General features: G+C 30.6%; 1 protein-coding gene across 1 annotated transcript in view; it reads left to right on the top strand.

The window, feature by feature from the left end:
* LOC106470511 (LIM domain-containing protein unc-97-like) overlaps positions 1 to 14,036 on the top strand; it is an 80,666-nt gene extending 66,630 nt beyond the window's left edge. Inside the window, exon 7 of the mRNA XM_022399117.1 lies at positions 13,809 to 14,036. Coding sequence (XP_022254825.1) covers positions 13,809 to 14,036 — 228 coding nt within the window. The remainder of the gene's footprint in view (positions 1 to 13,808) is intronic.
* The last annotated feature ends 1,112 nt before the right edge of the window (positions 14,037 to 15,148 follow it).

The following is a 15,148-nucleotide window of genomic DNA, read 5'->3' as shown; positions in this document are numbered from 1 at the left end:
AAATCAGTCTGAAGTCTACAGGGCTAGGTTTAGGACGAGAGTCCGTGCTAAAGGGGAGAGCTGGCACATCCAAAACCTTTTGCTTCCAACTCGGTCATTTCTATTATAGTATCTCTGAAATATTTCCCCAAATTAGTCGACTTTAGAATAATCTAAGTTTTAGTTTTGAATAAAAATTGATTCTTCTCGCGTTCAATAAACACAATGCAAGTTAACGTTAACGTTTAAATTCGTTTTACATTTTAGTTCATCTTTAGGAATAACTATCTTATATATTAAACAAAAATTCTTGATCATAGATATAATTATTAACATGAACTAAATAAATTTTCATTTTTAGGTAATATTTTTACGATCTTCACTTTCAACATAAGTTTTCTCAAAAAATTGTTTGTAATATTTTACACATATTTTATTTGTTCCAGGTTTAGGTTTTTCTTTTGGTTTAACAATTAGAGCTTTATAAAACTTGCAATTTCTACCAAATATTTATATTTGAATCTCATCGATAAGATACTATATTAAATCAACTTTCCCAATTTAATACTCTAAAATACAGTGTCTGTCTGTCTTTCTCTAGGTCAGACTGATGTCATAGCAAATAATTACGTATTTAAGTAGTTTGGCTTCCTGTCAATTAGAAGCGAGTAGTCTACGATTGATCGAAAATTAAAGATATATTTGGACTAAAATGTACAAAAAAATGGCACGCTTCCAATTTGAAAACGTATTGTTACGTCTCCGTTCGTTAATTGATTTTCCGTAAATTCGTTGACTAAACTTTAGCAACAAAAGTCCTTTCTTAAATAAAACCGGTTTATTCTTTCCGAATACAACTTTACGATACACTTAGTTTCAACAGTCGCGCTATAACAAACGCTATATTTCACGTGGCCAACAATATTTTGTCCGCATACATTCAATTACTCATTACACTGTTGTCCCGTCACGTTGTGCCCGTCTTATATATATACAAGACTAACACTATATCTAGTAATCTCCCGACAATTCACGAAGGTTCGAGAGAAGGAGTGGCGTGATACTAGTCACGTGACCTCGCTGACGCAACAGTATCTTTGTTAAATCGTCTATTTACACCAGAAAGGACGTAAATATACTTTAGTAGATATTTTATGCAACATATTAAAAGCTCATCAAAGTTTTTAAAAAGGTCTAACGTTACGTCGTAGAATAATATTGGAAGCTTACTTATTGATGGTATTCAGTGCGGTAAAGTTTAGCCCCAACTGAACTAAAGCAAAAAACGTACACAAGTTACAGTGTTAATTTATCTCTTTATCGAATATAGGTCATACTTAATAAATGCTAAACTAATATTAGGAATAAGACAAGTGGACTTATAGATTTCAGTGTCTGCGATTAGAATTATTTTGTATTACTCTAGAAATCCTGTATTTAAATAAGTACTGTTGCAATATAGATACTAATTTGGCCGCAAATGTTTTGCGAGACTCTGCTAATTATATAATAAAGGCTATATCTTTGACTTCCAACGAACTCTTTCAATCATAAGTACTCGTCCCATCTATTACAGATTAGGTACACTAGGAAACTTTTTTTATGCTTTTAGAGGTAAGATTTAACTTTTAATCCACATTCAAATCCTATGTTTTCATATCTTTTAGTTTTTGTTTTATCATAGTCACTAATACTTTTATTTGCATTCAAAATGATATCATTCACCATTATTTTCACTTTCGTTAAATTCATCAATTGATTTCTCTTCTTTGCATGTAAAATACTTTATTGAATTTCTATTGGTTAAGGGAGCCTTCCTTGTGTTTTTCCAAATATGCTTTTAACAATTTGATTATATTCACCTTGAACATTTTCATCTGTCATTTTTAATTTTATTAAAATAATCACAAAGATTTTTACACCAAGATCTAAGACCATCTTTGGTTTTTATTATTTTTATTAAACTCGTTGAGGGACTTTACAACTTTACAAACTACTCTTTTTGCTTTCTCCCATTTACTAATAAAAGAAAGTTCCTAAATAAGTGGATAACAAAAATAATACTTTGACTGAGCTACTTTTTGAAGCAATTAAAAGTAATGATGAAAATAATGTGGTATGCAAAATTATAGAATACGAAATAGAAGAGCTGACACCATAGTTCTGTGATATATGTACAATCGTGTCAGTTTTCGATGATATATGTGGTAAGAAGGAAGCCTTATTCTAAAGTAAAATACAGAGTGACGTACTTTCAGTTAAGAATACCATCGATAAGAGACATGTTTCGTAATTTTATTATTTTTTCTTTTTGCTAAATATATCTGATTATTTACAAGTTGAAAATGATATAAAAGAAATCAAATTCAATTGAAAAAATGTTAACACTATGAGAAGTTCAAACCTGTAGAATGTTTTAATGGGTATATAACATTTTAGTGGGATCAACATAATCGTACATTAATACCGCTCCACTCCTACTATAAGTACTACGATGCTTATGATTAAGTACCTAATGTCAAACTCTACACGTCTTCCTATCTACAATTCCTCATAACGTCATACATTGGACTCTACATTACTGTGCTGAGATTAGGAAGAAAGAAAGGGTAGTATCATCTACGTTTAGTGGATGTAAAGTAAACATGAAGGAGAAGGTTTAATTAAACACTTTTAACGTGATAGTAAGTATTTAAAAAACTAAAGATCTTCCTAGTGAAGCATTGAGCTTGCTCTAGAAGAAACCTAATTTTGCTCTACAACAATTTGTAATTAACCATACACTCTTTGAAGCTGAAAAGGGTATTGAAAGGTTAATTACCAACGTTAGGTGGAACCATGTTAAACAATCAAGTGAAACAAGTGATATATAGGAACAAGCCAAAGTAAAGGATAATACTTTCGATGGTGTAGAATATATGCAGATGGGCACAAGCACATTAAAACTAGCTTGCCCATCCCGTTCAAGATTTTACCAGAAGTCCTCTTGTGGCTGATCTAGGCACAGGAAGGAAGACCTTTTAGGAATCTATAAGAAAGAAAAACGTTCTATACATCATAATTAAATATACTAAAACAACTCTAGCCTTATTATTAAACAATCCGACAAAACCAAAAGAGTTTTTGTGAGGAAAAAAGTGATTACTTTAATCTTGCCAAACAACAGTTGAACGACAAATCTGCATTTTTTAACTCGACCATGACCGCACTACCAAGTTATAAGAAGGACTCAAATGACTTTCTACTTAAGCGCCATAATTCCTTTCCTAGTGATTTTCAAGCCAGAACCTTAAAGCTGTGTCTAATTTGCTTAATGAACATGAACATGATACTTGCACCATTGGACTTGCCATAGATAACATTATTTATCTCCTGCAGTTCGTTCTTAATAACAGTTACTTTCGTTTTAGCAATGAATTCTATAAACAAACCAAAAGTGTACCTATGGGAAACCATAGGGTACACACTCTTGCTATAATGTTTATGCATGAATTGTAATCTCAAGCTATATCAGAAACACCTATAAAACCAGACTTTTATGTTCGATATATCGAATATGTTTTCATTGTCTTGCAGCATTCAATGGAGGAACTTAATATGTTTACACACATGTGAATATCCAAAACAGCGAAATCCACTTTTCACTTAAAACTTCAAACACTCGAAATTGTCTTAACTTTCTGGAAGTTTTGATTACTGTAGAGAGCGATAGAGGTTTCTTTCATGAACTAAAGCTGAAACCAATGCATAGTGGTTTATCTTTCGACCTTTCTTCTGCCTACTCTACTGCTTTAACGAAGTCAGTGGCTTATTCTCAATTTATATGTATTCGACACCTCTTCTCAGACCACTCAACAAGTCAACAAAGTAACAACAAAATTAAAACTTTGCTTCATGCTAATAATTATCCTCAAGAATGTAATAAAAAACACTGAAGAAGGCCAAATTAAACATTAACAAAACTAAAAGTATGAAAGGTAAAAAAAACGCATTTGGAGTTCCATTTATTCCTGAAGTTAACAAAAAATTAGACAAAATAATATTGTTGTACATTTAATAGAGAAACCCGGGAAGAAGGTAAAGGAATTATTAGTAAAATCAGAACTGGAGCCTCAATAATGTCCTGGATGTAATCAAAATTGTAAAGTATGTAATTCCAGTTTAAAAACTCGTGTACTGTTTAAAATGTTGTATACAAGCTTCAATGTAATATCTATGAAGCTTCTTACATAAGAGAAACTTACCTTCCTGTTAGTGAAAGGAACGGTAACACACCAGTAGTTACCCCGAGACCCTAGACGCACGCGTACTGATTGGCTGCATCAGGGGGAGAGGATAGAGACGATGATGTCATAGACACCATAGATGATAACGTCATAGTTCCACAAAATGTAACCAGTGGGCGATGGCGCCACGATAGGCGGACGTGACGACAAAAGTTGTCCAGAAAGAGTGTTGCTACTGCCATGATGTTCTCATCATAGTGTCTCATTATGCGATTACTTCGTCAATGTCAATTATGTTACAAGTAAAACCATTATTCTAATGACAATCTTACTGTTTTACCAGCTTGGCTTCATGCTAACTATAATTTTTATTGTTATTGACCAAATATTTTATCTTACACATATTACTTTATAGATTTAACTTATATAAGTTTCACAAAGGCTGACAGTGTTTCTTTAGGTGGATTGTGTTGCTAAGGATGGTGTTTGTATAGATGGATGGTGTTGCTAGGTAAAATGTGTTACTAAGGTTCTACACGCAGAGGTTGTTAGAGGGTACATGTCATACAAAGGCTCATTGTACCTAATAGGATTGCATACAGAGTTCAAAATGCATTTAATTGCAAAAATTTTACAAAGGTATTTCTATACTTCTGTCCAACAGCATGCAGGTTTCAAAATGTCTCAACTTATTTTTCATTTATGTTGGCTTCTATATCTTACAATAATGGATTTAGTGTGCATGTCAGTATCTATGTATGTAACAAAAACTACTGTAACATCTATTTAATGGCATCACAAACATAAATCCATAAAAAATTCACACTTTAGGTACTCAAGATTCGGACAATTAGAGAAATAATTGTGGTATGTGCAACAACCATTTCTTTATTATTGAACAAAATTTTAAATAAAAGTACTCTCCTCACAACAAGAACACGACTTTCACTAGGATAGTACATGAGGGTTTGATTATACCTTGTCTCTCAGTGGCACAGTGGTATGTCTGCAGACTTACAATGCTGGAAACCGGGTTTAGAAACCCTTGGTGGGCAAAGCACAGATATTGTGTAGCTTTTTGTTTTAACTACAAAAACAAATTAAACATGATTATATCTTTATGAATGTAATTTTTAAATGTAGTAATGAAACTTGAGTTTTTGAAAAAGACTATTTTTTTAATAAATAAAAACATTACAGATTATATTGGTAAAATTTATGAAAATCTTGAGCTCTCTACATTGAATCATTTTGATGCAATGAGTTATGTATGACTAAAGAGTACAATCTGAACATTTTTCCTATGCAATACTTCCCAGAACAAAATATGTTTTTAGAAAATGTTCATTTTTTCTAAATATTTTTCAATAAGGTACGAATACTATGATTAGTAATTACTAGTACAAATAGCCACCAAACAGCAGCATTTCTGCTAGTGAGTATAATGTTCCTAACACTTTTAATGCAACCCTGAAATGATTTTATAATACCTAACCTTTTTTATTGACATTGAACAAGACAGCCAATTTTGTTTTAACATACTGATTATAGTTTTAGTTTCTATATTTAAGCATACTTTGTTTACAATTATCGTACTGAAAATGATGCTTATTTAAATATCATGCAATAATTTAGCACAAATGCTTGTGCTTTCACTACTTTGTTTTTATACTATCCATATTATTGATCTTGACAAAATATGTCATTTCACTTATGAACTTTTTACAGAGTTTCTATGTGCTGAAGATGATATCATTACAAGGTCATACTAAGGATAGTGTCACTTTAGGCAGACAGTGTTTCATAAGATTTTAACACATCTGCTGTTTCAGTTTCATAAGTCAACAAGATAACTATTATAACATATATCAGTTCATAAATATTATACATTATTTGAATGAAGCAGTTATTATAACCAATAATTTACTTTACATACCTTTATTGTCCTGAAAAGGAAGCTTATTTAATTGTATATATAATTTAACATACAGTTTAACGTTATAAGTATATATTCACATATAATGCATGTTATAGTGTTCTCTATGTATGATTTCATTTTGCTACAACTAAATATAATAAATGAATGACTTATTGTTTAATTTTACTATTAGATATCTATTTAAAATAACAATACTTACCATTCACTTGTTGTTCTATTTAATTAAAATTTACAAAACATTGTGGTTTTACTTTCATTGTTCAATACACATTGAGATAAGCCTCTGTCTGACATCAAGACCACTGTTTGTTAGGAAATACAAAATTTGTCATGTGTTCAAACATACAAACAGTGTGGACACTAATGTCAAGACAGCTGCTTGTTAGGAGGTCGTCACGTGGTCACGTATTATTGATGACAGAATTAGAAAATTTGGCCTTGTGTTCGCCTGAACAAAGTAATTTAAACTCATTAGTGTTCCAAGTACACAACTGAACATAATCGTACAAGGTCTTTTAGTTATAAATCAAATGATTATTTCAATGATATTTTCCTCACAAAGATTTTAACCAGTGTTTTGGTAATATGAATTATACAATTCAGTGTTATTATATAAAACTCACGTTTCATCATAGCCCAACATGCTATCATACATACTTAACAAAGTTTCAAGTGCTATAATCATCATAGTTTATAATTTTATTTACAACAATCTGTCAAAAGTTCTGTTTAATTATCTGATGTTATGAATTACATATACACAGAAAGTATAATTAATAGATATGAATCAATGCTAACACTTAATATTCAGTGTTCCTATATATCAGACGAAATATTGCATAGCAATAGAATGGGTCGAGGTCGTTGACAGGCATATAACAAATAGTTCTGAGTTGACCAAATCTATTATAATACATTATCACTATCTATTTATTTACATTATACTTAATATTGAAAATAAATGGTTCATATCTTACTTAATCATATCTTTTCTATACAAATGTAATGTTCACCATACTTAAACTAGTGTTTTTGTTTGTCACTGAACTTAAAAGTCAGTAAATAATCAACATGTGAAATGTATGAGACTTACGATTTAATTATATAATACAACGAATTATATTTGTATGTACTCAAATGGTGGCAGAGTTATCTATTTCTGATTAGTTACAAGCTCTGTTACAAGTTCAGATATATCCTAATTTCTAATATCTGTCTACAATTAACAGTCTGCATTTCAGTCAAATGTGGGTCACTTCTCAAATATAAATACCCTGTCCCTTTCATAACTTATAATCGGCCTGACGCAGTTCTACTATATCGAAGAAAGAATGATTAACAAGCCCTTAAATGTAAGTATATGTAACATATATTTCTTTGCTTAGAAGTATAATTTATGTGTTTCCTTGGCATAGTAATGTTTGTTAATAAATAGTGTTTTTTTTTTACTAATTATATTCTATATTATATTTTAGTCTATCGGAAAGAAAAGAAATGCTGCTTCTTCAAGAAGGGCGGAATCATATAATTCGAGTTCTGTGTATAAATAATATTACGCCCCCCAGTGGCACAGTGGCATGTCTGTGGACTTACAACACTAGAAACCGGGTTTCGATACCCGTGGTGGGCAGAGCATAGTGTAGCTTTGTGCATAATTAAAAAATAATAATATTACCTCTATTTTGTTTACATATCGATATCATGGTATTGATATGACATCTGATAAGGTTCTTTTTGTTTTATCAAATTCATTATAGCAGAATTTATGTGCACATATTTCTCATTTTGATGCTTACTTAACTACTATAATTCATAATGAAAAGTAATTGAAAAACTAATTCTTATTAATATAAATGCTGAGTAAGTGTACCCTATTATACAAGTACTGAAGAAAGAACAGTGTGAAGCATATGAAATCGACGTTTTCAGCCAAACTCATTATTCTTCTAACATGTTAAACCATGGAAAATAGGTATAGTTATATTTGAGATCTGCATTGAAAAAAAGTGAATAAAATTATTGTTCAGTCTATGTTTAATCAAAGAGTAATACAGTTAAAATTTTCAGGTTTTATCAATGAAACTTTCTGTGATACTGTAGAGAAAAAAGACATTTTCTATAATTCATCAAGTATTACGTGATGACAATAAAAAGTTATTAACAAAATATTTCAATTTGTTGTTTCTTACGATAAAAGATATTGTCTTTCACATTTTATAAATCCATCATATCTACTGTACACTGCCTGTCATTACAGAATATACTTTACCATCAAAATAAGCTGTATGTTCACTATACTTTAACTGTGACAATAAAGAACGGATTTAGTATGTCACTGAGCTTAACAGTCAGTAAAATATAATTATCTATTCATGCACTTTACATAACGAGACAGAAAGCTAAATGTACCTTTATGAAATTCTCAATGCTTGATGGTACACAGGGAAATTATTTTCTGCTTATAAGTTACTAATAAAGTTAATAAATGGTGTCTAGCTGGGATAATAGAATGTATCCACTTTTAATGTAGTTTTATGATCATCGATAAAAAAAACAATATTTTGATGGTAAATAAGTGTACATTGCTGAACATATTGTCACTGCAGTGTTATTTCTGTCGGTGAAAAAAACAAAATAGTAACACAGTGAGCCTTTGTGAAACGTATTTAACGATTTACTGATAAAGAAAACTGAAAAAATCAACATTATGCTTAGTAAGACCATCTGTCTCTAGAACTGTAAACATCATCCGCCTATGGTAACACTATCCGCCTACAGAAAACCACCCGCCTTTGTGAAACTTATGTAAGTTAAAGCGATAAAGTAATATGTGTATAATGAAATATTTGGTCAAGAACAGTAAAGATCATAGCTATATGTACAACATGAAGCCAAGCTGGTAAAACAGTAAAATTGTCATTAAAATAATGGTTTTACTTGTAACATAGTTAAATGTAGACACTGATGACGTAATCGAATGTTGAGATACTCTATGATGAGATCATCACGACGGCAGTTACACTCTTTCTTGAAAATTTTTGCTGTCTCGGCGCCGGCGCTCTCTGATTACTTTTCATGGAACTTTGACGTGAAGCTGAGCAGTGCTCTCTTTTTTCTCCATCTCTTCTTCCAACGCGCCCTCTGGTGATACTTCGTGCAACGTTTCTACTCATTCCCCTCTCCCTTGAGGCAGCCAATCAACGCACGCGTCTGTCGTCTCGCGATAGCTATTCACATCACACTTTGCGACAGTTCAGAATGGTGAACATCAGCCAGAGATCCACTAAAAGGAGAGATCTTATACAGAGTGAAGAATGCAACTGATCGAGCAAAAGCTGAGAGCATTTTAATTGACATACAAAAACCAAAGCTAAACATACAACAGAAAGAGTGGCCAATAACCAACATCGAGATAGCTTGAAACTACGACCTTAACAATTTAATATGACTTATATACTGCATAAATGTTACAATGTATGTAAATATAGAGTGTTTTAGGGCTGTGTAATAAATTACTTATTGTACATTATCGTAGCATTGGACTCAATTTAATCCTGTGTGTGTCTGTGTAATATGTATATGTGTGTGCACAACTGCTGTTTTAGACTAGTTAAATTAAGATGTATAAATCTATATAATATAAGAATAACCTGTAAAATATCAAAAACGATTTCAAAAGTTACTTAAGAATTAATTATAAATATATTGAAGTAAATAGAAATAAATGTTAAAAATACAAGAAGATGCAATATCAATCAAAGGATTCAGTTTGTAAGGATATCCTGACCACTCTACAAGAAGATGCAATATCAATCAAAGGATTCAGTTTGTAAGGATATCCTGACCACTCTACATGAAGATGCAATATCAATCAAAGGATTCAGTTTGTAAGGATATCCTGACCACTCTACATGAAGATGCAATATCAATCAAAGGATTCAGTTTGTAAGGATATCCTGACCACTCTACAAGAAGATGCAATATCAATCAAAGGATTCAGTTTGTAAGGATATCCTGACCACTCTACAAGAAGATGCAATATCAATCAAAGGATTCAGTTTGTAAGGATATCCTGACCACTCTACATATACTTCTTTCTAATTATTAGTTCAATCTTATAAACTTCATCTTATCATATTTAACTAATCCTGATTCATAGAAACTTCATTCCATTTTATCATTTAGATATTTGATTTTGTAAGTTATATGATCTGTTTTCAAACCTTTAGATACAACAACTTCGTAATTTGGTAAAACTTCAATCTATATCATTTTATTATAAGCAATAAAATATTTCACATTTTCTTTACAAAGTCTTTCAACAATATGGCTTTAACATTGCTTTCAGTTGTAAACCAGTGAACATTTTGATCACTGAGTAATTTGAGTTTATTTATTAATGAATTATGTTCCTTTATCAGTTTGAATTCTTTGTGTTTACTGGTTTTTAAAATGTCTTTGAATGCCTTTGTTGTTTCTTTTCTTCCGTTTTTACTTTGATTAGAACAGCCCAAGCATATTTACTAAAAATCTGCATAACTGTTAAGATATATAGTTTGTTATTATTATAAGATTTAAATTTTCTTATATTAAGTAAATGAGCTTGCCATTAATCGTCAGTATTTGTTACGAAAACTATTCTTTTCATTTAAATGTTTGTCTAATCTATATATATATATATATATATATTTGTATATTCATCTTGTTGATGTAAAAATTATGTTATTTCTTTTTTTAGGTAACTAAGGTATTTTTTTCTTTCCTATATATTGATTAAACCTCTCTGGAACATAATAGTTTTTCAACTTTTTTCAAAAATGAAGCCTTTTTTGTACTGGAACTTTACATGTTCCTTTAATTTTAAACTACTTAAAACATGGAAGGCCTCTTGAACATTGTTTGTTTGATTTTGTTTTACACCTTAAACAGTACATAACAGTAAACAAATCAGTTATTTTTCTTTAAGAGTTTGTTTATATATTTAAATTATTTAACACTTTAGATTCGCCAGTTTCTCTGATGCTTCGTTTTTTTTCTGTACCTTGAAGTTTGTAAAAGATAAAATATGGCTCCATCTGACTTTAATTGGAGTTGAATAGTAAAACTGTAATAGATAATAATGAATTTTTCTTTCTTCCTCTTATAAAAGAGTATAGTATGCAATCATCAAAATAATTTTTGGTCACTGAACAAAAGCAGTTAACGTTTATGATACCTTCTAACTTATAAGAATATGTTTTCTTAATTTTTTTATTTATAAATTTCTCTTTATCATTTTTATTACTGATAGATCACAATGTTCTCTTGTAAATTTCTCTCATTTAGGTTATTTTAAATATTTTGCACATATTATATAAATTAACCTGATCTAATTGATCATAGATTTGGTTTTGAATTTTGCTAAAAGCTACACGAGAGCTGTCTGTGCTAGCCATCCCTAACTTAGCAGTGAAAGACTAGAGGGAAGGCAGCTAGTCATCTCCACTGAATAGTGGGATTGTCTGTCACATTGTAACGTCCCCACGGCCTGCAGATTGCGAGGCGAGTGCCCTAACCACCTGACCATCTCAAGCCTTTAACTTATCGTAGATTAGGTTTAACACAAAATTGTTTTTCCACAATCAGATGGAACAACAATTAAAAGTTTATGTGAATGTCTAGGTAGTAAAGGAGTTTGATTAGGATCTTCAGATTTCTGGTTCTGTGTAATCTTTAATCTCTATCATCTATTTCGATATAAATTAGATAAGCATTAATAAATTATCATTGAAGAAGACAGAAATGATAAGTTCATTAAAATGACTATCAAAACTAAAAAATAAGAAAGATGAATAAAGCACAGGCTTTAGATAAAGTAATATATGAAGAATCGATAAGATTCATTAACTAGAAATTCAAAATATGAAATCTAAATTTATTTCTCTAGAAGAAATTCAAGAAACAGGAAGAAAAGTGAAAGCATTAGAAGATGTGATTCGTAACATTATAATACCACAATTCGAGTTTCAGTTGAAATCAACATCTATCGAAGAACCAAAACTATGAGGTGGATTTAACTGAAAGATCAGATGTTTCATTCTTAGAAGAACAATAATTTGTTTTACCATCCAAATTAAACAATAAACTTTATTTATTTGAAAATGTTATTAAAAAGCAGGAAGACTAAATTAATCTTAGGGTATTACAAAAGTTAAAGCAAATACTAAAATTAAAAGATACAACAATAAATAAATATATAACCGAAAAAAAGAGAATAATTTGAATAATTTATTACAAGATACAGCTTTTAGAATAAGTAAGATTTGTTTTAGAACAGGTATAACGTTTCCACCACTGGTGCGATCGTTTTCAAGTACACAAGTTTTAATGGTAAAGAACGTTTTAGTATTTATTTCAACATTCAATAATCTAACAATGTATTTGAATTCTAGAATTGATAGTGGTTACTTATGCATATACATATCAATCCTCGTGAATTGGCAGATTATTATTTATGGCTAAACAGAAAAACAATCAAAGTGAGTAAACATTAAAACTATATAGCATGTTATGCAAAATATTTGTATAAAATTAGGAATGTGTGGGGAAATAACGATCAAAGATATATATGGAGACATTCCTGGGTATTTGTTAATTGTGGAATCATTTGATTTTATTCATCAATCTTCTCTGATTTTTCTTCCAATTCCAGGCTCATGTTTTAGTACTGTGACATTCTGTCCAGAAAAACTGTGGTTGTTTTTGTTCATACTGGCTCTTTTTGATTACTTTCGATTATCTTGTGTTTTTTAACATTTTGTATTTTTTGAATTCGTTGATGTTGAAGTGGCGCAGAAACCCTATCACATACATTACTCTTCTTCACTAATATTCCAAGATCCTTTTCTTCAGTCACGCTAGTTATTAGTTTCCTATCTATATTAAACATATATAATCCAAATTATAATGAAACGCATTTTTTTGCATTACTTTAAGAAAAGCTTTTTGAAATCTATATAATCGAATTTAATACCTTTCGTATCACCTAGATAACATGTAACATCCATGAAAAACAAATATCCGACAATTAATGAAACATTCCATTTGTTTTATGCCATTGCATATCACTTAATGATTTTGTAAAACTTTTTTTTATCAGACTTGCTCGCTGTGTGTTGATTAAATGGAAGAAAGACGCTGGCATGCATGATTTTTGTCCTACTTTAAAATCCTGCTTATATCAGGCTATACGATAGTTAATTATAAAACTTAAGCTATGAATATTGTTAGTAGAAACTGTCTTAATACAGACTCACACAAGCCTCAAAACAAGATCTCAATGTAGCATATCATATGAAAAACGAGGTTATAGGAGATGTTCTACTTAATTTTTACATCTATGAAGATTATTTTGTATTGTTAGCTTAGTGTATAGATATGGGAGTAATCTAAAGCTCCTAAGTACCCAAACCTCATGAGAGTTTATAGAGAATATGAACATAAATATTTATCAGTGAGGATACCGTTCATTCCAATCTAAAGTTTTATATCAATGCATACTTCTAGTTAGAGTAGTATATTAATTAGCTATATTATTTGTAATCTAACTGTTAGTTCTAATCTGCTTTGGTGAGAAGTTATTGATAATTTCATTTTAATCCTTAACATTTTTTGTCCTATACCAGATCATCACCAGTGGTGGAGTGACCTACAAAAACTACCCCTGGCACCGAGAGTGCTTCAGTTGTACCAACTGCAACACGTGTTTAGCAGGACAACGCTTTACTTCACGTGACGACAAACCCTACTGCGCCGAGTGCTTCGGGGAATTATTTGCCAAGAGATGTATTGCCTGCAATAGACCTATCACGGGTAAAAAAACATCATCTCAATTAGTTGTTTCCACAACATAATACATAGGTCCATTTTTCACTTTGCCACAATACTTGGATTACTAAAACAGTATATGTATATATATTCTAGCTACATCCCTTTTTATTAAATTCTGTCACATGGTATTGATAGTGTATGTTCATCATTGTAAGGCTCTGATGCAGAGTGATAAAATTACACATATATATATAAAGTTACACTTCCTTAAAACATATTTTTGCACCAAATGATATTCTGTAATTTCTAAAGTTTTATATTTTATCAATAGCATCTTCAATATTCACAACAGAATACATTGACAGCTAGGAAATGACATCACATAATTATGTGGATCCAATGACAGGAGCAAACACGCAAACGATCGAACGATCATGGCTAGATGCCAAAATACTCATTATCAAGAAAATGAGAGGCGTTAGCAGTGAGCTGTTTGAATCCCACCTTGATCACATTTGCTGGAAAGTGCTAAGAAAAGATCCAGATAATTTATTTGTGGCATTTGTAAATGATATACGAAGTGTATATCGCTAAAGGATTTAAATGTAAATCATTTGTTAAGGAATTAGGATTCACATAATTGTGCTACATAAAATAATTATGTAGCACAATTTTGTTTTTTATCATAATAATGATCATTAATAAATTATTTAGCAGTGTAAATATCCCAGGTAGACTGCTGTTATTCAACATCTTTATATGTTTTGTTTATATGATGAACATACCGCACGCTCGGTAGACCGCACACTATAGTAGCACCAATGTGTTTTTAAGTATTTAACAGCAACTTAGTGCTTATTTCAAACGTCCAAACTTATAATTTCGTATCATCTGTTCTATTGTAATTTAAATTGATATGATATATCACGTAATAGTTAAAGTGAAATATGAAGTTGAAAGGTATGTTACAGTTAAGAACAACCGCTGAATATACGAAAAGTGTATAATTTTTATTCTGTTAGGTCAAGATTTGAATAAACTCTTTAAAAGTTATATTTACAAAATGACTTTAAAATCCCTATTCTTTAAAGACAAGTGCGTAATATAGAAATGCCTCTTCACACTGACCAATATGAGCATTATCTGCTATAAAGAACCTTCCAACAATGTAATATATTTCGTCTAAGCTCTGGTT

The sequence above is a fragment of the Limulus polyphemus genome, unplaced genomic scaffold, assembly GCF_000517525.1.
Source record: "Limulus polyphemus unplaced genomic scaffold, Limulus_polyphemus-2.1.2 Scaffold4053, whole genome shotgun sequence".
In the NCBI taxonomy this organism is placed as follows: domain Eukaryota; kingdom Metazoa; phylum Arthropoda; class Merostomata; order Xiphosura; family Limulidae; genus Limulus; species Limulus polyphemus.
This window is presented reverse-complemented; position numbering and strand designations above follow the sequence as displayed.